The 22,542-nt window shown below is 53.8% G+C and overlaps 1 protein-coding gene and 1 long non-coding RNA gene across 2 annotated transcripts; one reads left to right on the top strand and one right to left on the bottom strand.

Annotated features, from left to right (window-relative positions):
- Nucleotides 1-1,170: 1,170 nt before the first annotated feature.
- LOC115640237 (syntaxin-binding protein 2-like) lies at nt 1,171-11,896 on the bottom strand. Its single transcript, XM_030543038.1, has 9 exons — nt 11,471-11,896; nt 10,374-10,439; nt 8,249-8,298; nt 7,132-7,213; nt 6,456-6,532; nt 4,197-4,272; nt 3,418-3,521; nt 2,123-2,271; nt 1,171-1,393 (listed from the first exon to the last, which is right to left on the bottom strand). Exons 2-9 carry the CDS (start codon nt 10,408-10,410, stop codon nt 1,261-1,263), a joined length of 708 nt encoding a protein of 235 aa, XP_030398898.1. The 5' UTR covers nt 10,411-10,439; nt 11,471-11,896; the 3' UTR covers nt 1,171-1,260.
- Nucleotides 5,391-11,964, top strand: LOC115640238. The gene is made up of 4 exons (XR_003997853.1): nt 5,391-5,495; nt 6,121-6,387; nt 7,170-7,562; nt 11,886-11,964. It is a non-coding gene; the product is annotated as an uncharacterized LOC115640238 (long non-coding RNA).
- The last annotated feature ends 10,578 nt before the right edge of the window (nt 11,965-22,542 follow it).

Below are 22,542 nucleotides of genomic sequence, written 5' to 3'. Positions count from 1 at the left end.
TTAGAACCGGTTTTCCCACACAGGACAACCGGTTCTAAAAGGGCCTCTAAATTTAACAACTGGTTCCCGCGAACCGGCTCCAGCTCACCACTGTGTCTACATGTAAACCGCTGCAGCTGCGCCGCTTCAGTGACGCCGCCTTTCTCACGCCCCCGAGCGACGCAGTTACACCGACCCAATTGCCTCGTGTAGACCAGGCCTCGGTCTGACCTTAGTCAGTTCTCAGGCGAGAGCTCCCAGCTTCCCTCACTTATCCCCAGCTCAAACCTTCCCAACTCTGTGTTCTCGAGATGGGGGCCCTGCTCCGATTCCCTGCTGGGAGTGTCCAGCCAGGAGCCGTTGGAGCCAGCACGGTCTTTCTGGCTCCCAGGCTGATCTGGGTTGGATTCTCTTCATTTCACCAAGACAGGGAGGTGACACCCCTACACACATCATGATTCTTACCTTCCCTGAGAGTCCTTCCCTCCCATGCCCCGCCAGAAAAGTCATGCAACATATAGAGGAAACTGAGGCACGCATCGGCTTCATAAAAGATATTACAAACATTCCCAGTTGGTCACAGGTGCACAGTCTCCCAGCAGCTTGGCAAAGGCTGGAAGCAAGAGCAGAAGCAACAGGAGGGAGAGATCTGGGCAGGCCTTGGATTTTACATCACTTTGCTTCTCCTAGGGGGACAGGAGCCTCTGGGTTTCCTGTGCGAGAATCCAGGGCAGGGTGGGTTTGCAGCTCCCCTCTGCTGGGGGTGGGATGGGAATGGCAGAAGCTGGGGGGAGCCCACAAGCCAGGGCTGACTTGTGGCTAAGGCTTAGGAGAGCTGGGTTCTAGTCCTGCTCTGGCAGACTCCCTGCATGCCTCAGTTTCCCATCTGTAACACAGGCCATCCTGCCTCCCCTGGGAGGCTGAATTCATTAGTGAGGTTCTGATACCATGGGGATGGGTGTAGGAGCGCACACACAGACAGGAGTGTCCAAGTGTGGAAGAGGCTCCGTGTGCAAAGCTTAATTCTGTGATCAAACTGCCTTGTTTATAAACAGAGACATGCTGGGCACACACTTCCCCAGGCGGTGCCTCAGTTTCCCCATCTGTACAGAGGGGACGAAGACACTGGCTTTTGTAGAGCACTTTGAGATCTGTCCACAGCCAGTGTTAGAGAAGGGCTAGGGCCATTAGTCCCCACACAGGGAATGCTATTGTTCTGCCAACCCCTCAGGATCTCCAAGGGAGTCTAGACCCCGCCAGGATCTCCAGGCAGGTTCAAAATTACTTCTCATGTGCTCCCCCCTCAGCTCTGTCCCATGGCCGGCACAGCTCACTCACCTCTCCCATGCTGGGCTCGTGTGCCTTGAGTTTGGCCAGCACAGCGTGAGCCACGTGGAAGTTATCTTCACCGTCCCTGCAACAAAGACAAACCCTGTGGGTCAGAAACCTCTCCTCCCGCAGAGGCACACGCACTTCCTGTAGGAGATGACCAGGTACCCTTCTCCCTCTGGGCACACTCACTTCCTATAGGGGATAGCTGGGTACCCCTTCCCCCGGGCACACTAACTTCCTGAAGCAGATGGCTGGGTACCCCTTGTCACAGTGTGGGGGAGACAAGGCCCTGCACCCCCGACTTCCTGCGACTCACCATGACTCTCAGCCAGCCAGTAAAACAGAAGGTTTGTTTAGATGACAGGAACACAGTCCAAGACAGGTCTTTCAGATACAGACAACAGGACCCCCTCAGTCAGGTCCATCTTGGGGGCGCCAGGGAGGCCAGGGCTTGGCTCCCCTCCATTTTCTCAGCCAGCTCCAAATTGAAACTCCCTCCAGCCATCTCACCCAGGCAGCCCCTCCCCCAGCCCCCCGCCACCTCGTCTCCTCCTCCAGCGTTTGTCCATTTCCTGGGTAAAGGTGTCACCTGGCTCCAACTCCCCTCCTGGTTCTCATGTTACATGTGCAGGTATCTGGCCTCTAGGAAAGTCTCCCATCCCCAGTGCAGACAGTCCCAGCAAAACTCCCCTGCAACCTTCCCAGGTCAATACTCCCCTCTCCCTGCTGGGTCACAGGCACCAATGCAGTATTCAAAGAAAACATTAAGAACATTCCCACTTCGCCACACCCCTTCCCCTGGCACACTCACTTCCGGTAGCGGATGGCTGGATACTCCTCCAGGGTTTCACACAACGTGGCAATCTGCTCTGCCATCATCTCCAGCTCCTTGTTCTTTTCCCAGAAGCGGTAGGGGCTGAACCAGTTGTAGAAGGTCTGTGGCCTGTCTAGGGAGTACACCTGGGGGGCGAGGGGAGCAGAGATCAGTCCCTGGTGCCAACTGCTGACAACCAGGCCAGCTGTGCTCCATACCGCGCCGCTAAGATGCGCTGTTGGACCAGACCAGCCTGGCGGAACCATAGCGAGCCCCTAGTGAGGGAGATCCCTTTGCCAGAGCCACTCCTGTTGTGGTAGAGGGACAGCAGCCCAGAGATTCATGCACCAGCCTGGCATGAAGACTCCCCGATTTCAGGTCGTTACTGGGCTGCAGACTCCCAGGTGCCCTCAGGGGTGTGTCTCTGCCCTGGAGAAGTCAATGTTGGGGGAGGGGGCTTGGCCACGCTTCTAGTCTGGTGAAAGCCCCAGTGTAGGCATGGGCAAACCCAGCATCAACGCGCGCCTGCTGCTGTCGCTTATTTCACTGGCCGAACAGAACGAGCCATTGGGGCAAACATGCTTGGACACCAATAAAACAGTATTGACCCATGAAGGGTTTGCTGTTGGAACAGGACAGGTGAACCAGCAAATCTTCCTGACGGACACTCAGCTTATACCAGCCAAAGCTTCTCTTGGCACAGCTGGCACTGGCACCCCAGATGAAATAAGCTACAGTGGCGAAAGGACTGCTTTGCCAGCATATCGGCATTTACCCAGGGCTCTGCCACCACAGCTGCATCAGTTACAGGGGGGATTTTCTCTCTCACGCCCCGTAACAAGCCCATATCAACAAAGGTTTTGTGTGTAGACCAGGCTCATGTTGCTCTGTGCCTCAGTTTCCCCATCCATGCATTTGGGATTGACAATGCAGCCCTTCCCCTCAGGGGCATGAGGGGGGAAATCCACTGACGACACAAGGAGGGGATGGGGCAGTTGGGCAAAGGGCAGGTGTGTGGAGTATTGGGCTGTCTTGCAGGCCTGGTATAAACCATCGATAAAAGCAGGTGAAGCCAGGGAGGCAGGGCCCTACTCCCCCATACATCTAAGTCAAAGATTCCACATCTCACAGAGTGTGAGCAGATGACTAGTCCCTGGCAATAAACCCAGGGTCCTAGAAGGAAAGGTTTCCCCTCACACCCCCCGAGCCATGCTGAACACTATGGGTGGGGTATCATAAGTCACCATCTCCGCCCCGCAGTCCGGCTCCTTCAAAGCCGGACCACCCCTCACCTGGCTCTCGTAGGGCAGGAAGGCCAGGTTGATCTCCTTGAGGGTTTTGATGGCCTTGGAGATCCGTGACTTCCTCAGCTCCTTGAACAGAGGTTCAGGACAGGCTGCAAGGCAAAGGCAGTGGGTGGGGGTGACAGGTACAGGGCTCAGGACACCCAGCACAGTGCCAGCCCCCCCAGACAGGGCCAGGATGGGCACAGCAGGGCCATAGTGCTGCACACCTGTGGGAAACCTGGGCAAGCCAGCGGGGCCACACAGGAGTCAACCATGAATCCAGCCCCCCATGAACCAGAGTCACGCCGGGTTCTCGCCTTCTGCAGCATCAGCAACAAGGAGGGGGGGCACAATCTCTCCTATGCAGCCCCTCTCACACTCCGCCCTCAGCCCCTGCACAAGGGGAAGTGACCGGATTGTACAACTCCGGATGATGCACAAGGAGCAAAGGGGACTTGGGATCCCCCTGCCGCTGTAATGGAGAGAAGCAGATGTGACCCTGACACACTGCTTGTTCTGGTGGTGTCCCATGCCCCCACCTCAGTTGGGACTGATGGAGCAATGCATGCTGGGAAAGATAGCCAGAGGCCGCCTTTCTGGGCGCACGCTGTGAGCCGTGTTGGCTGGAGGCAGGCCCGTGGGGGAAAAGGGGGGGAAGAGATAGGTGGGGTCGTTCGGTCTGGCCTGCTGGGGCACTGGCCTGCTGGCAGAGAGAGACCCCCCTACCCCCAGTGTGTCACTGGCCAGACTCCAAGCTGGGGGATCCGCTGCCCCCTGATACTCACGGCTGATGAAGAAGACGTGAGCTGCCTTGTAGTTGGTGGGGGAGCCCTGGAAGTCACTGATAAGAGCCTGCACTGACTGCAAAGGGGGGAAGGGAGTTGTCAGCACCAGTCGAGGCCCCTCCCTGCTGCCCAAAGGGCCCAGCCCATGCCCAGCCCCTGGCGACTCAGGGCCCAGCATGATGCAGTCAGGAGCTGGGCTGGTTTTCACCCCCGTCTCTGGGCTCCCTCTCCACCTGGAGCAAGGGCATGTGCCCATGTGCCCAGGACAGTCTCGGGGCCCTGCCACGTCTCTTGCTGGCACACAAGTGTCCGTGCTCGGCCACAGACGGGACCTGGCATTGGCCTTGCTGCTGAACTAAGTGGGCTCTGAGCAGTGCCCAGGGAACAGCCGGCCGAACAGCAATCCCAGGCAGCAGCCATCAGGGCCCGCTCCCTCCCCAGGCACCACACTGGGCATCTGCAGCTTTGCCACACCCACTAGCCAGGCAGGATGTTCGGAAGCTCTTCGGACTCCATGACCGGCCATTGTGACAGGTGAGAACCTAGCTGCCCAGTTGTCACGTTATTGACTTGAACAGGGACCATACAGAACATGGTTGCAACCAAGGTCCTGTAGTGGAACCAAATCCTGTATAAATGGGGTCAAATAGGGTGTCTAAGACAAGGTTGTGGTTTGCTGGTTATGGTTATGCTAGATGTGTATGTGTATCATTTTTGTAGTTGAAGTTATGAATATTGGCTCTAGACTGTGTGTATTTCAAACTTCTGCTATGCTTCTGGGTGACACCTCACACAAGTTGGTGTTAGCTCTGCCTGCCCTGCTTGATGGCTCACTAAGGATCATCAGCTACACAACTGACCTATTGAGAGAAGGCAGATATGCTCTGAGACTCAGCAAAGTATGCAGAGACTTGCCCATGTGACTCCAGACTCCATTTTGCTGTGAATTTTCCACAGTAAGAACAAAGAGGTGTTCTTACACCTGGAAAAGCCTATAAAAGGCTGATGCCTCATCTCCATCTTGTCTTCAGTCCTGCTTCATAGGGACTTTGGTACAAGGAAGCTCTATACAAAGGACAGAATGACCCATCCTAGCTGTGGATGTACTGTACTATAGAGACTTGATTTGAACCTGCAGTTTATTCTATCACTGCTACAAGCCTGAACTAAGACCTTTGCCATTACTGTATGTAATTGATTCCATTTAACCAATTCTAGCTCTCATCTCTATCTTTTTCCTTTTACGAAAAAACCTTTAGATTATAGATTCTAGAGGACTGGCAACAGCAGGATTTGTGGGTAAGATCTGATTTATATATTGACCTGGGTCTGGGGCTTGGTCCTTAGGGATCAGGAGAACCCTTTTTCTTTTATTAGGGCATTGGTTTTCAGAACCATTTGTCCCCATAAAGAGTGGCTCTTGTGGTGATACTGGGAGACTGGAGTGTCTAAGGGAATTCCATGTGTAACTTGTGGTTAGCCAGTGGGGTAAGACCAAAGTCCTCTGTCTGTCTGGTTTGGTTTGCCTTAGAGGTGGAAAACCCCCAGCCTTGGGCTGTAACTGCCCTGTTTTAAGCAATTTGTCCTGAATTGGCACTCTCAGTTGGGTCCTGCCAGAACCAGCATCGTTACACCAGTCCCGAGCCCCAGGCCCCAGCTCGCAGTCCTCTACTACAGCGCTCCGTCCGCGGGCAGCACCTGTGGGTTCTGGGCTTCACCATGCTCCACCAGTGCCCCCTGCCCCTGATCCCCCTCCACTCGCCTCCCTGCAGCAGACGCAGGAGCCTCCTCCACCATAGCCCCTGCTACATGAGCCTCTGCCTCAGCGATTCTCCTTTGCTTTGAGTCTCAGCTGAGGTTAGGGTAACCAGATGTCCCGATTTTATAGGAACAGTTCTAATATTTGGGTTTTTTTCTTCTATAGGATCCTATTACCACTCCAACACCTGTCCCGATTTTTCACACCTACTAGCTAGTCAGCTTAGCTGAGGTCGCCTCTCTCCACCTGCTGCATCATCCCATCCAACGCCCATGGGACTGCACTGCGGAGAGGTCTGTGGGAAAATCTGTGCTTCAAGTGGCAAAGAACATGAAGCCCAGCTCCGGGAAAGCAGCCTCTTGGGCAGCCCCTACTGCCCCATTCCCATCCTGACGTCGTGCTGCGCATCCCCCCGGACAGCGCCACCTCCAGGTAACACGAGGAGCTGCCCCGGGGTCTCCCCTGCTCCCCATCCACCTGCCCCAGGCCCGAGCTCCTACCTTCTCCACAGGGTTGAGCAGGTAGATGGCCTCCAGGCTGGGGATTGGCTCCCGGCACTTATCAATATCTTCCACAACTAGGAGAGAGCAGACATTGGGCGCAGGTCAGTGTGTCCTAGCCACCCGCCCCAGCTGCTCTCCACTGGGATGGGGGGAGGGAAAGCCAAGGGGAATAGGGATGTTCGCTGGCAGCAGGCTGGGAGGTTCTGGAGGCTACAGTGCGGCAGCTGCTTTGATGTGGGGCCGAGGGCTGCAATGCTGCCACAGTACAGAGCAGGGAGGGAACATCCCTCTGTACTGTGCTGGGGGCACCCCACTAGAGTCCTGGCTCAGCTCTGTGCCCCTCAACCCCAGGGCTCCTCCACCCTGGAGCAGGGAGCCAGCATTCCCCCTCCCCAGCCAGGACCCTGCCCGCAGTGTGGGGGAGGAGCAACGAGGAGTTAAAGGGAGTCTGAGAAAAGCGCTGAAGAGGTTCCAGGGGCTGAATGCACCAGGCTAAGGGAACTGGACCTGGCTGGGAAGATACCAATAGCAAGGAGGGCCTCTGCAGGGCTGCAAAGGGGGGAAACTAGATACAAACACAAATGTAGACAAGTCAATTCCCTGACTGTGAGGTGTGTCCAAGGAAGAGGGGAGCCCTGGCAGGGGAAGTAGATGGGAGGGAGGGCCCACTCACGTGCAATGCCTTCATCCACGATGTCGGACATCTTGCAGCACGACGAGAGGATGCGCGTGCTCGAGTGGTCCATGATCAGCACCTGGGGTAGCGAGAGGGGAGCGTGCCACTTCGGATGAGCTAGTCACTGCCCACCGTGGCACTGCCCATCATCCGTGGCACAGCCAAGGGAGCAGAGCGACTACTAACAGCAGAGCCGACGGCTCCTGGCCCAGCCCTTCCACAGCAGAGCAGCAGGGCCATTACCAAGCCTGCACATGGCTGAGCTGACCGTGCTAAGGACTGCGTGAGGAGTGACAAGGAGAGCAGCTCCGAGCAGAGTGGCTGGTATGAGATGTAGGAGACGGAGACAAATCTGGGACACCCGGCCATTCGGAATGGTTCCATCCTCCTAGACTGGAGGAGATCAGCCTCTTCCCCCAGGTGACAGGGTGAGTGCAAGAGGCAAGGACAGAACCCAGGCGTCTTAGCTCCCAGTGCCCTGCTCTGATCCACCACATACCCGCTCCCCAGCCCTCGGACAGAACCAGGAGCAGGGCACAGAGAAATGGAACAAGGGGAATCTCTGTGTTTCCCTAGGAAAGCCCTGAAGGCCATCGGCCCAACATCTCCACCGCCTTCCTGCCGTGCCAAATGAACCCATTGCTCTGTGCAGCCCAGCATCCCGCTGCACCAGATCCAGCCACTGGGAAAGCTAGTCCCCTGTGCTCCCTCTGCCGCACCGGCCTAGCCCACTGCTCCACACACCCCAGCCCACTCCATGCCGGGGGCTCAATAACCTGCCTGCCCAATGGTGCATACTGCCCCCATGCTTGGCGCTCTCCTGTTCCTCCTCCCACCCAGGCTGGCTCGCTGGACCCAGTGGTCTGATCCGGTGTGTCAGGGGAGAGATATAGGGCTAGCTGGACAAGCTGGGTCTGATCCAGCGCAGCGGGAAGGCAGACATACCCAAGCCTAGCTGGGGATGGATGATGGGCTAGACAGAGCAGGGATCTGATCCAGCCTGGAAAACCTCAGGTTCCTAATGAATCCCAAGAGGCTGGAGGGGGAGGAGCACAATATATGGATACAGCATATCCCCAGGGGGACACAAGGGCAGCAGGCCCGGCCTGCTTACCTTCAACTCTCCTTCCTTCTTTATGCTGCGAAAGACAACGCTGAGGATCTCTGTGAGGGAAAGAGACGGGGATTAGTGGTGGGGTTCGGACAGGATGGCTGTGCCCTGAGCCAGGACCCACTGGCTGGTGGAAAGACCCCTCAGGGAAGTGGCTCAGAGGCTGCTTTCAGGCCAGCTAGCGATGTGCTCCTAGCAGAGCCCCCAGTCAGCGACCGTGGTGGGGTGGCAGGCTAGATGGGCCATGGCTCTGATCACCTTTCCTTTTTGTCAGGCGAGATACGAGTGCAGCTGAACTAAGGATCTGTCCCTGTGCAGCAAGAGACAGGGCCGGCTCTAGGTTTTTTGCCGCCACAAGCAAAAAATATTTGGCTGCCCCCCCAGAACCCTGAGCTCCCCCCCGCCCACAAGTGCCCCCACACCTGCACTCCCTGCCACCCCAGCACTTGGCTCTCTCTTCCACTCACCCACCCACACCCCCTGCCACCCTAGCACTGGGCTCCCCCACAAATGTGGGATCCGCTGCCATCACACTGCAGCAGAGCCCTGGCCCAGTTGCGACTCTGTCCCCATAAGGGTGGAGCTTCTGGGCGGCATGGAGCGGGAGTACTTTCAGGTGGTGGTGCAGCTGCAGGGTGGCGCAGTGAACACGACCCCCTCCCTGGGCTTCGCGGCGCTGCTAGTGGCCAAGGTGAATCAGTTCGTGCTCACTGCCCTCACCCCCAACATGCTGGTGGCCGAGGACCTGGAGAGCCCCCCAGACCTGCTGCTCTTCAGCCTCATGGTGCCCTGGCCCAGCCCTAGCCTTTTAAACCCCAGGTCTGTGGTCTGGATTTAGCCACAGGCCCCGTCCACTGAAGCCTGGGCTGGAGATTCAGCAGTGGCCTGGGCTTCTGCAGTAATGCAGCCCTCACAGCAGGTCAGGGTGTTGCAAGAAGACAAGGACTAACACATCCGTGGCCCCACAAAGTCCCGGGACCTCCTGGTCAACCTCCTCCTCGCCCTGGCTAAAAAGGCCATCTACACGACCAGGGAGTGGAGGTTGGCCGATGGAGACTCCGGTGACTGTGGGGCTTGTTTCCGCTCCATGGTCCGTTCACGAATCTGGGTGGAGTTCCTTTGGGCAGTGTCCGCTGGCTCCCTTGACACCTTCGAGGATCAGTGGGTGCTGTCCGGGATTCTCTGTTTGGTGTCCCTGTTAGGTTCCCTTCTTATGACCCTTTGACCTCACTCCTGTCCCTGTTCTTTTATTAGTTGTCCTGCATAATCAGTGGGTTCTGTGGTCCTGTGGGTCCTCCCCTTAGGCTGGGGGAGGATCCTTTAGCAGTGGGTGGGCTTTGGCTACCCACTTCCTGGAAACCCAATAGATACACTGAGACTCCACATTTACAGCCTGCTGGACAGTGGCAACCAGACTACAAATCAGTCTCTCTTCCTTGCTCTGCTTTTACTCCAATAGACAATGTATGATGGACTGCAGGACATTATTAAATGTTGTTATTCATAGTGTCTTAATGTATACTATACATAAAAGCAAAGCAGATAACTTATTCAAAAAAAACCCCAAACAACTAACACCTCAAAGTCCAGCATGCACAAGGCAGCAGAGGCCATGCTGATCGAGTGTCAGGCTTTAACTTGTTCTCTCCTACATTACAGCTATAGCCTAGGCCAGCTCTGCGATGGGGCCGGGCAGAAGTGTACTGCTTCACTATGGTACAAAGTGGCTATGACGTCATTTTTCTCCTCGCACGCAGCCGTTACCCGTTCTGACAGGCTGTTTATAACACTAAGATTACTAGTTTTCAGAGGTGGTCGTTGGGGAGAGGTAGGGACGCAAGATGGATGTTTCGCCTAGGGCACAAAATATCCTTCCACTGGCCCTGGTGGGAGTCAACCCATGGAAAGAGACGTCCCCCCAAGGTGCAGCTCCTGTGAGAGGTGGCAGCCGTTGGGGGTGGGGCAGACACCCTCCTTCCATTTCTGCTGTGTGACAAGCAGGTGATGGGGGGAGCTCTCTGCTCCGACTGACTCCTAATCCTCCCCAACTGGGCCCTGCCCCCCCCAGACCCACACCCGACTAGACCCTGCCCCCGACCGGACTCATAGCCCCCGGCTCCGCACTTACTCTCACGCACCACCGCCTTCAACCCGGATGGGGCCATCTTTGCCTCCTGTCACGTTCGCTGGAGCCCTGTGGGGGGAAGTGGGATTCAGCTATGCGTGGGGCAGGGCTGGACTTCTGGGTTCTGCTCCTGCCCTTGTGCGCGCCCTGGCCTCTCCCTGCCGTGCTCTGGGCAGTGTCTGTGACCCCTCACAGACGGATGGGCCCAGCCCCCCTAGTGTCACTGAGGGATGGGTCCAGCCCCCCCAGTGACTGATTTCAGTATGAAGCAACTGGGGTGCTGGTGGGTCGATGTCTGCAAGGCTGATGATGGCCGAACTCTGCAGCCTCCGACTTCTGGCGCTGCGGGGGCCGGGCCTGGGCACCCATGGCAGGTGCCTGGCGACAGGTCCATGCAGGTCCCCACTGAACCCCCACCTGGTCACGTGGGGCGCGGGGGCCTCGGGCAGGGTTAAAGAGAGAACTGAGTTGGGGTAGTGCGGCCTCAGCCCACTCCGGTCAGGGCCCCCCCCGGCAGCTGCAAGTCCCCCTTCCAACCAGTGCCCCCCTCAGCTGTGTCCCCCCACCTCCACCTCCACCCAGCCCCCCCCCAGCCAGGCTCCTCGCCCCCCCTCCCCCCAGCCCCCCCCCAGCCAGGCTCCTCGCCCCCCCCCCCAGCCAGGCCCCGGCTGTACCAGGAAGAGCAGCGGGTTCGCTGGGATCTCTCCGTCCCTCGCTCCTCACTGCCACCAGACGGTGCTGGGCAGGCCGGAGCCAGGCACAGTCACTGGGACGGACTGCGCCACTCGCAGGGAGCTCAGTCCCCTCCTGCCTTTAGTGGCGGGAGAATATGGTACAGTCCCAGCAAGGGTGGGAAACAGCCTGAGGTAACTTTGTCCTTGGAGCGGCCAATGGAGGGAAAAAACTGGTTGGATCCAGTAAACAACAAGATGGTGCCACAAGATGGCAGCTCAGACTCCATCTTGGATTGCTGCTCTAGCTTTACAAACTACACATTGAATCTAATAGACACATGTTTTAACAGACTATAATCCTATAACAAAACACCCCCAGCAGTATAAACCAGTCACTGTCTGTAGGAAATGTCAGTTTGTACTGACTTCGCTAACGCTTCTTCTGTAGCCTGTGGATGTTCCCCTGGAAGACCTCTGCACGCCCCCAGGGCACACGTAACCCTGGCTGAGAACCGTCTGTGAAATGGTTCCTTCTGCCTTGTCCGCCTGTGACATGTGGAGCGCAGAGACCTGCCCCAGCCCTTCCCTTCCAGCTGGGTGGTGCGGTAATTAATGGCCATAGAGCCTGGGCTCCAGGATCCTGGAGCAAAGCCTCCTGCAGAAGGAATCTGTTCCCCAGGCTTGACTGGCTCCCTGCCCCATCCCACCTTCCATCAATCAGAGCAAATCCCTCATGGCAGAGCCGTTGTCTGGTTACCCGCAGTGCAGACCCAAGCTATTGTGCCCTGGCTGCTGTTCAGCTCCGGTTAACAGCATGTTCTGTTTCTGTAAACTCCCCCAGAGCTTTCAAATGGAAGTGAGAGTCTTCTTCACACCCTGCTCTAAACTGTGAGTAGTGTCGCTCTTTGGCTGCTCAGCAGCTGCTGCTTTCCTACCCCAGAGGTGGCATCATTTCAGGCTGGGTGAGTGATCCCTGTGTAGTGTTGCTGAGTGCTGTGACACATCAGCTGTGCTCCAGCCAGAGATGTCTGCATTTCAGTGCCAGGTGAGTGATCCCTGTATAGTGTCGCTGTGTTACTACACTGCTGCTGCGCTCCACCCCAGAGGTATCTGCATTTCAGTGCTGGGCAGGCAATCCCTGTGCAGTGTTGCTGTGTGTTGTTATGCAGCTACTGCCCTTCACCCCAGAAGTGGCTGCAATTCAGTACAGAGTGAATGTAAGTCCATGTCTCATTTTGCCTGGGAGTGATTGTTATAGAGCCCCTGCAACCCCTCACCTGCACCTCAGCTTGTAGGAGGGGTTATAGAGCCTCCCAAACCCTCACCTCCAGCCTGGGGGGTTTAAAAAGCACCCCCAACCCCTCACCTGCACCCCAGCTTGTAGGAGGACTTATTGAGCCCCCCGAAGGCCAGAGAGTTACAGCCCTTGCCCTCAGCCCGGTGGTTCTTTAGGTAGAAGCCCCAGAGCTTGGGCTCCGCCATCACTCCCCAGGGTCAAGTCGCTAGCGGGGTCTCTCTCCCCCTTCCTGAGAGCCCCATGCAGCCCCACAGTGAGCAGGCTCAGCCTCCGACTCACCACGCAGTTGCCTCCCATTGGGGCCTTGGCCGGCCCCCCAGCATTACCATAGGGCAATATGAGTGCGGTGGGGCAGAAAGGCTGTCAGGGAGCCCCTGTAGTAAGAGGAGGCCCTGAGAGATAAACCCTTATCAGAGGCCCAGTATGAGGCCTAAGGCTTGAACTAAAGTAATGGTCAAGACTTTGCTAACATTAAGCAAAGTTAAGCTGTGAGCCAGAGGCAGGCCCTGCTCACAGAAGCTGGCAAGAAAAGGGCTGATGCTGTGAAAAGAGACATACCTAAAAGGTACTGGACACCAGATATCAGAACATTTGCATACCTGTACACTCCTCACAGATAACAAGGAACAGGTTGACCCATTCCGATGACGAGGCCAAAAGGGTAATATGATGGAGAGTTGTTTTGTTCGAACCATATGTACAAGGTGAGAGGTGGCACCTTACTATGTAGAAGGGTTGTACCTTGCTACGTAGAGGGATTGCACCTCAGTACATCAGGAGTGATGTGTAACGTGTTTGTACCGGTGTATGAGAATGTATCCCTGGGGCAGTGTCTTTGGCCGGCCTCGGGGGCAGTGGAAAGTCCCACCACAGACTGAGCTGAGTCCATTGTCAGGGAGTACATAAGTACTAGCTAGCCACCCCTCAGCAGCACCTTGGACTTCTATGCTGGGGAGCTGGAGACTGTGTTTCTCTTCGACAATAAACCTGGCTGACGTGCCTTCGTACCTTACTAGAGTCTGTGGTCATTGGGGGTTCTCTCGAGATCTGCTGTGTCAGCTCTGTGCGCAGAGCTGGGACAGCACACAGAGGAACACATGCACTCAGCCACCCACAACCCCCTGAGGGGCTAGATCTAGAACTGGAACCACCTACTGGCTAGGGCTCGAGCCACCGCCTCAGCACCCAGCTCCCCCTGCCCCCCCGCCAATCACCCAGGGTGGGGATCTGGGGCTACAGCCTGGCCCAGAGTGGCAACTGTCCGTGGGCCACTCTGCCCTCAACGCCCGCCCCCCAGGAGGTGCAGCCGCCTCCCCAGCAGTGCAAGGCAGCAGAGACCTTTCTTCTTAACGCCCCCCCACACACACACACATGCTGAGGAACACATGGTAGTTTCAGCAGCAGCTTTATTAAAAGTTTCAAAGGCCAACACAGTGCAGGGACACACGCCTCCTTGGTGACATACACTTAGAAAGCTCTGACCATGTAGGAACTAATACAGAGAGTTGATATTTCTTTAAAAGCTGCAACATAAACATAATAATGAAAAGTTTCTTAATTGTGAGTTAATAAGATTACATTTTTGTACTGTTAGCTTTGTTCCTGGTCCATGGTGCATTTATACAGTAGAGTTATTTTTCTAAGATACTTTGTACATTCCAAGCAGTCACTGCAGTGATGAAGACAGAACAGAAATTAAAGTACTTCAGTAGGCAAAGAAATCCTTGCCTTTCTCTCCCTCTTCATCCTCAAAGAAACAGGCCTTAGATAGTTAATTATAAGCCAAAAGAGCAAAGTAAGGGAGGAAAAAGAGACAAGAGAAAGGAAAAACTATACAGAGGAAGTAGAAACAAGGACCGAAAAGAAATTAGAAACAAACAGACCGATTAGAGGGTACACACAGTGGTGACTCTGGGTGAAGCATGAAGTTATTTCTTTTCCTCCTCATGGAGAGTAGTCAGCCATACTTAAGAAGTTTGTCGAGAAGAGGGAAGAGGCAATGGTGTTTGTTACCAGCCTTTCCTAAAGTCCTAAGGGAACACTTAGGTGTCAGAAGAAACACCTTTAAATTGGGGCATGAAGGAGAGAGCGAAGAGGACAGACACCCAAACATACTCTTCAAATTTATCTAGAATGCTGCAGTCGCTGGCAACAATACATTGCTTTTAGATTCTGAAATGCGAACATGAAATCCTCTTCATCAGTTCATACTCAGGATTACCAAGGCACTGTGCAAGATGTGGCCTGTGCTTATTAGTATTTTAAAATTAGGAGTGTAACTTTTAAATAAAGGTACATTTCCTATAAATGAGAGAAACTTATCACATGACTAATCCAAATCATTTTGCTTTATACATTAGTAGGTGAGAGCTGTATTCTCTAGCTCTCACCTACTGATGTATATATATGATTGTTATTTTTTTTTGTTTTTATTTTTATTAGCATGGGGCGATCTGTGTCTCTTGTGGGATTTGCAGGATCTAAGGTTTTTATGGGTGGAAGCCAGATAAAAACACAAGAAGCAATGCGGGAGCAGGTGGGCCTGTGTATTGTAGGGCAGGAGAAGAGCAGGATTAAAAAAATAGTCATATGCAGGGCTCCCATACACAGCCCAGGTCATGCCGTCAGCAGCCTTGTCCCCAGTGCCTTTCCTAGGCCCAGACGTACAGGTTTTGCCCGATGCGTTTCAGCTCCAGAGACCTACTGGCCAGGCAGCACAACCCTGGGTGTTCAATGGGAAGGTGTTGCGTGCTCCCTGAGTAGAAACAATTCTGCATTTACAGTGGATTTTTGGTTCTTTTCTTCCTCTTTTTTATTTTCATGCCTGGGAAGTGAAGGGGGGTGGTGTGTGGGATTGGGCTGATGTGGAGGTTGAGGACACAGCTGCTTTCTTACCCTCCCCTGCCCCCGCTGACAGGAGCACAGTGGGCTGAGGCTGAGGGGTGGCTGGGTGCACAGGGCACTGTGCAGGGAACAACCTTCTGAGCCAGAGACTGGTCCCTGCCTGTAGGAGGCTACAGCAGAGGGGAGCAGCACAGAGCTGGGGGCAGCCTCCCTGGCTGGGGGTCTTCATGGTGCATGAATGTTTGGCACAATGGGGAGGATTCCTGGAGGACGGTGCTGGGGAAGCTCAGGGCACTGGGAGAGGAGGCCAGGGCTGGGGTACAGGCAGCCATCAAGAGGGGATCACAGGTTAAGCAGGGGATGGGGTGGGGCGGGGGAAGATGTACACAGAGACCTGAGCCATGGAGCCATGCACCGCCAGCCCGGTTCCCCAAAGGATACTTGGGAAAACACAGGGGACTCCCAGGAAATGGGGTTCTCTTACTGCTAGGGCAACAGGAGTGATGGAAGCCTGAGACGGTGCATGGATTCTAGATATCCTGAAGACAGAGAGATTAGATAGAACGAGGATGGTTGATGGAAATACATGAAATTATGTTTCAGTTCCTACTTGATGTCCCTCCAAACCTCTGGGTGTGAACTGCCCTGTGGTGCCCTGCGAAGCGCCGGAGCAGGGCCAAGCCGCGTGGTGCGGCCCTCACCCCAGCACCCCGGCTGGAGCAGGGCCAAGCCGCGTGGTACAGACCCTGACCTAGAGCCCCAGCAGGGCTGAGACACCATGGCAAGGAGAAGGTTGTGCTGCCATAGCCTGTGTAGGTGGCAGCTTCTACCATTGATAATGTGACATCCTCCACTGCATGGGTGTGAACTGAGGGCCTGTAACAGTAACCTCCTGGCCCAGTGGTTAGAGCCCTGCTCTGGGACTCAATAATGCTGGCTTCCATTCCCGACTGTGCTTCTGGCCTGCTGGATGGCCTTGGTCAAATCACTGCTCCGCTCTGGGACTCAGTTTCCCTTCTGCAAAATGGCCAAATGATGCTTTGTAAAGTGCTTTTCTCTCCCCTGATGAAAGGTACTGTCTACATGCTAGGCGTCACTGAGCCAAAGGAGCAGCTCCATTAACTGGTGTAGGTTGTTATCCCCTGGTGACCCAGTAAGGAGGCCTGCTCTGCCAGCAGGTGACGCTGTCCCCAGCCTTGCCTCATTTGCATAATTCAAGATGCAAGCAGAGTCAGAATGAGCTCTCCCCTGACATCTAGTGGTGAGCTGTGGAAAAGGACTTCAGGGCTGATGTGATTTGCATGGGCACACCCACCCTGCCTAGCTTGATGGGACTTTTGCCCAAATGGTCACTTTGGCTGCTGTGGAGTCCCCAGTCTCTTTGTTATTGTAATAAAGGGGTGTTGTTCTGGTTATGTGACTCAAGGACAGTAGAACTATACTTGGCATTTTATGACTGGGGGACTTGCCCTCAACTCACCGGTGCTTGCTGCAAGTACTGGTGGGTTCCAAAACCTACTGAATTGAGAGATGTTCCAAAGGGGGTGGTCGTTCTGTCAATTTCCTTTGAGGTGTCTGTTTTCCACTGTGTAAGAGCAGACCTAATTTAGAGTCAAGTCATAGTCTTATTATGTGCACTGGGGCTGGAATTGCTGATGCATAGTTTTAAGTATTAGATTTTTCTGGACTAGTGGTTCTGCTGCAAGAAGACTATCCAGATGTACCAGCAGCAAGAATCCCCACTAACAGCTGAACTCCTTGAGAGCTGTGTTAAGTATGGGAGGGGCTGAAGACATATTGGTGAGTGGCCAGCAGGATGGCTGGTGGAGAGGATAGGAGTAGAACCCCACAGAGCAGTGTGACAATTGGCTGTTAAGGGCCCCAGCAGTGGAGAGTGTAAGGTGCTGCCATACCTTCCTCCACTTTCCACCCAGCCTGGGAGGTAAACTCTGCAGATGAACTTCTGAACTCTGGGGCTGCACTGACCAAGGACAGCAACTGTGAGGGGAAAAGGATGCTGAGGGGAAAAGGACACTGCCCAACTTACCTGGGGGTGGGTCTTTTGCTCATGGTTTGTGATATGAGTCCTATTTGTGTTGTTTCCTCAACATAATGCCACATTGTTTCCCTCTGTTATTAAAAGGCATTTGCTACACTCAGGGTATGTCTACACTACGAAATTAGGTCCATTTTATAGAAGTTAATCTTTCGTAAGAGATTTTATATAGTCGATCATGTATGTCCCCACTAAGCCCAATAGGTCGGTGGAGTGCATCCCCAATATCATGGGCTAGCATCGACTCATGCAGTGGTGCACTCTGGGTAGCTATCCCAGAGTCTCCAATGCCCGATGGGGCAAAAACATTATCGCGGGTGGTTTTTGGTACATGTTGTCAATTTCCCCTCCCTCCCTCCTTGAAAGCAACAGCAAACAATAATTTCATGACTTTTTTCCTGGGTTACCTGTGCAGACGCCATAGCACACCAAGCTATGTAGGGGCTAGGGGGTGGTGGATGGTCAGCAGCCCCGCCTGGAGGAAAGATCTTTTCTGGTCCTCCGTGAACAGCTCGCCAAAGACCTAAAACCAAAAGAACCAGAGCCCTTGCAATGGCCCAGAACAAGGCTCCAAATCCCTCTAGTGACTCACAAGGTGGAGAAGAGTCCTGGGGCAGTCAACCTTTGGGATCTCATGGACCAGGAACCCCCTTCAGTAGGAGGCTGCAAGCACTGAGGCGTCAAATAGCTCTTTCTGGAGCAGGATTCACCGCAGGTGGCATGAGATGCTGGGAATGTGTCTGCGTGCTCTGGAACACAGCTTACACAGACAACATAGGACCCCTACTGCTCCCAGCAGTGATAGCTCCTGCAGCTCACCCGCTAGAGGTTCGGGGTCTTTTAGATCTGGTTCATTCCCACGCCTCACCCTATGGACATTCCCAGGAGCCTCACATACTCTGCTGGAAATAAACCCTGTATCCATGACACACTCACTGCAGGGGGAAACAGACAGCTCCACACCTTAGCTGCTGCAATGCACCGGCAGAGAGTCCTTATCTCTCCCACCCTGGCCAGGTTTCTGTACCACAGGCGCTCGGGATCGTGGAGCCCATCCCGGCACCACAGCTCTGGTGCCTCTTTGGTGTTGAGCCCTGGGGGAGAAAGACACACCCATTGGGGAGGTTTGGCCTTCCGCTTTCAGTGCCCGTTTCCTTCTGGGTGCACACTAGCCAGGCTCCTCGTGGCATCCACGGCCCAATGGAATCGCAGGGTCCGTACCAGGCGGGTTAGTACCAGAAGGGGGATTTCTTTCAGCCATCACAGTAATCATGTGACCCTTACGGTCATTGTGCTCTGGGAGTGGGTGCCTGTTCATGGGGGTTGACATAACCTTATTCCCAGATTCTGGACCTTAGCGTCCAAAATCTGGGGGTTAGCATGAAACCCTCCAAGCTTAGTTACCAGCTTGGACCTGGTACTGCTGCCACCACCCAAAAAATTAGAGTGTTTTGGGGCACTCTGGTCCCACTGAAAAACCTTCCCTGGGGACCCCAAGACCCAAATCCCTTGAGTCTCACAACAAAGGGAAATAATCCTTTTTCCCTTCCCCCCCTCCAGATGCTCCTGGAGAGATACCCAGACACAAGCTCTGTGAAACTACGCAGAGTGATTCCCCCTCTCCGTTCCCAATCCTGGAACAAAAGCACTTTCCTCTTCACCCAGAGGAAATGCCAAATCAGGCTAGCAATCCAACACACAGCTCTCCCCTTGATTTCTTCCTCCCACCAATTCCCTGGTGAGTACAGACTTAATTTCCCTGAAGTAAAGAAAAACTCCAACAGGTCTTAAAAGAAAACTTTATATAAAAAAGAAAGAAAAAATACAAATGTTCTCTCTGTATTAAGATGATACAACACAGGGTCAATTGCTTAAAAGAATATTGAATAAACAGCCTTATTCAAAAAGAATACAAATCAAAGCACTCCAGCACTTATATTCATGCAAATACCAAAGAAAAGAAACCATAGAACTTACTATCTGATCTCTTTGTCCTTACACTTAGAAACAGAAGACTAGAAAATAGAACTACTTCTCCAAAGCTCAGAGGAAACAGGCAGACAGACAAAAGACTCAGAGACACACTTCCCTCCACCCAAAGTTGAAAAAATCCAGTTTCCTGATTGGTTCTCTGGTCAGGTGTTTCAGGTGAAAGAGACATTAACCCTTAGCTATCTGTTTATGACACGCCCCCCAAATTGCAGACAGTGGGGAAGCTCACTGGCGGCAATTTCCTTCTAGAACTTGAAAATAAACAGATTAATACAACACATGCACCTTTACATATACTACTAAGTATATAACTAACAGACTTTTACATTTTAAGAACACTTTTTAACTACTGGATTATGGGAAACTGTCACGGGAGAGTGCATCAGCAACTTTGTTAGAAGCTCCTGTGATGTGTTGAATTTCAAAATCAAAATCTTGGAGAGCTAAACTCCAACGAAGAAGTTTCTTGTTGTTCCCCTTGGCAGTATGAAGCCACTTTAGTGCAGCATGGTCAGTTTGTAGTTGGAACCGCCGTCCCCAAACATATGGGCGTAGCTTTTCCAGGGCGTACACAATGGCATAGCATTCCTTTTCACTGACTGACCAGTGACTTTCCCTCTCAGACAGTTTCTTGCTGAGAAACACGACAGGATGGAAGTTGTGATCTGTTGCTTCCTGCATGAGCACTGCTCCTATACCACGCTCAGATGCATCTGTGGTTACTAGGAATGGTTTGTCAAAATCCGGGGCCCTGAGTACAGGGTCAGACATGAGCGTTGCCTTAAGCTGGGTAAAGGCTTTTTGACACTCATTAGTCCACTTAACGGCATTTGGCTGGGTCTTTTTGGTTAGGTCGGTCAATGGGGCAGCGATTTGGCTGTAGTGTGGTACAAATCGCCTGTAGTATCCGGCCAAGCCTAAAAAGGATTGGACCTGTTTCTTTGACCTTGGGACAGGCCACTTTTGGATAGCATCCACCTTGGCCTGTAGGGGGTTTATGGTTCCTCGACCCACCTGGTGCCCCAGGTAAGTCACTCTGTTTTGGCCTATTTGACACTTTTTGGCCTTAACAGTTAGTCCTGCCTGCCTGATGCGCTCAAAGACCTTTTCCAGGTGGAGTAGGTGTTCGGGCCAGGAGTCTGAAAAAATGGCCACATCATCGAGGTAGGCAACTGCAAATTCTCCCAGTCCAGCTAGTAGACCGTCTACCAGCCTCTGGAAGGTGGCGGGTGCATTTCGAAGGCCGAAAGGAAGGACATTGAATTCATACACCCCCGTATGGGTGACGAATGCTGACCTCTCCTTGGCAGGTTCATCTAGCGGTACTTGCCAGTACCCCTTGGTTAAGTCTATGGTAGAGATGAACTGGGCACGTCCCAACTTTTCCAATAGCTCATCAGTACGTGGCATTGGATAGTTGTCCGGACGAGTTACAGCATTTAGCTTACGGTAGTCCACGCAGAAGCGTATTTCCCCATCTGGTTTGGGTACCAGAACCACTGGAGATGCCCATGCACTGGTAGATGGGCGGATTATACCCATCTGTAGCATGTTCTGGATCTCCCGTTCTATAGCAGCTTGGGCATGAGGAGACACCCGGTAGGGTGGGGTTCTGATTGGGTGAGCATTACCTGTATCAATGGAGTGGTATGCCCGTTCAGTCCGTCCTGGGGTGGCTGAGAACAATGGGGCGAAGCTAGTGCACAGCTCCTTGATTTGTTGCCGCTGCAGACGTTCCAGGGTGGTTGAGAGGTTCACCTCTTCCACGCCACCGTCTTTTTTTCCGTCGTAGTAGACACCGTCAGGCCACTCAGCATCATCTCCCTGGACTGTAAACTGACAAACCTGTAAGTCTCTGGAATAGAAAGGCTTGAGAGAATTAACATGGTACACTTTAGGCTTTAGTGAGGAATTGGGAAATGCTATGAGGTAGTTTACAGCTCCCAGGCGCTCTTGGACCGTGAATGGCCCTTCCCATGATGCTTCCATCTTATGGGCCTGTTGCGCCTTCAAGACCATAACCTGGTCTCCTACCTTGAAGGAACGTTCTCTGGCATGTCTGTCATACCAGGCCTTTTGCTCTTCCTGAGCATCCTTTAGGTTCTCTCTAGCAAGGGCTAAAGAGTGTCGGAGGGTGCTTTGTAGGTTGCTTACAAAGTCCAGAATGTTAGTTCCTGGAGAAGGCGTAAACCCCTCCCATTGCTGCTTCACCAACTGTAATGGCCCCTTAACCTCGTGACCATACACAAGTTCAAATGGTGAAAACCCTAAACTGGGATGTGGTACAGCCCTGTAGGCAAACAGCAACTGCTGCAACACTAGGTCCCAATTATTGGAGAATTCGTTGATGAATTTTCTTATCATGGCCCCCAAAGTTCCATTGAACCTTTCCACCAGGCCATTGGTTTGATGGTGGTACGGGGTGGCAACCAAGTGATTCACCCCATGAGTTTCCCACAGTTTTTCCATGGTCCCTGCCAGGAAATTAGACCCTGAATCTGTAAGGATGTCAGAGGGCCAACCTACCCTGGCAAAGATGTCTGTTAGGGCCAGGCACACAGTGTTAGCCCTGGTGTTGCCTAGAGCTACTGCTTCTGGCCATCGGGTAGCAAAGTCCACTAAAGTCAGTACGTACTGCTTTCCTCTGGGCGTCTTTTTTGGGAAAGGGCCCAGAATATCCACAGCTACTCGCTGAAATGGGACCTCAATTATGGGGAGTGGCTGGAGAGGGGCCTTGACCTGGTCTTGAGGCTTTCCCACTCTTTGGCATACCTCACAAGACCGGACATACTTGGCAACGTCCTTGCCCATCCCCTCCCAGTGGAAGGACTTCCCCAACCGGTCCTTGGTTCGGTTCACCCCAGCATGGCCACTGGGATGATCATGGGCTAAGCTTAAGAGCTTCCCCCGGTACTTAGTTGGAACCACCAACTGTTTTTGCGGCTGCCATTCTTCCCGGTGTCCACCAGAAAGAATTTCCTTGTATAAAAGTCCTTGGTCTATAACAAACCGGGATCGATTAGAAGAGCTGAGAGGCGGTGGGGTGCTCCGTGCCGCCGCCCAAGCTTTCTGAAGGCTGTCATCTGCTTCCTGCTCAGCCTGGAACTGTTCCCTTGAGGCTGGGGACACCAGTTCTTCCTCAGACTGTGGACTTGGGCTTGGTCCCTCTGGAAGCGATGTAGGTGATGGGGTTGTTTCCGTTGCTGGTGAACCGCTCTCCGCTGGTGCACCTGAGGGTATTTCAGGCTCTGGCTGAGCCTTTTGGGTATGGCTGTCTTTTGCTTCTGCCAGTTCTGGCTTGCTGGCGCC

Source organism: Gopherus evgoodei, unplaced genomic scaffold (genome assembly GCF_007399415.2).
Source record: "Gopherus evgoodei ecotype Sinaloan lineage unplaced genomic scaffold, rGopEvg1_v1.p scaffold_259_arrow_ctg1, whole genome shotgun sequence".
Classification (NCBI taxonomy): Eukaryota; Metazoa; Chordata; order Testudines; family Testudinidae; genus Gopherus; species Gopherus evgoodei.
The sequence above is the reverse complement of the archived record's forward strand: the minus strand, read 5'-3'. Positions and strand labels throughout refer to the sequence as shown.

Coding starts and splice junctions, on each gene's coding strand:
- LOC115640237 (XM_030543038.1), bottom strand. CDS start 10,410: ATGGCCCCATCCGGGTTGAAGGCGGTGGTGCGTGAGA. Junction 8,299..10,373: donor GAAGGCGGTGGTGCGTGAGA/GTAAGTGCGGAG, acceptor TTTCCCTCACAG/AGATCCTCAGCGTTGTCTTT. Junction 4,273..6,455: donor TGCTCAACCCTGTGGAGAAG/GTAGGAGCTCGG, acceptor CCCCCTTTGCAG/TCAGTGCAGGCTCTTATCAG.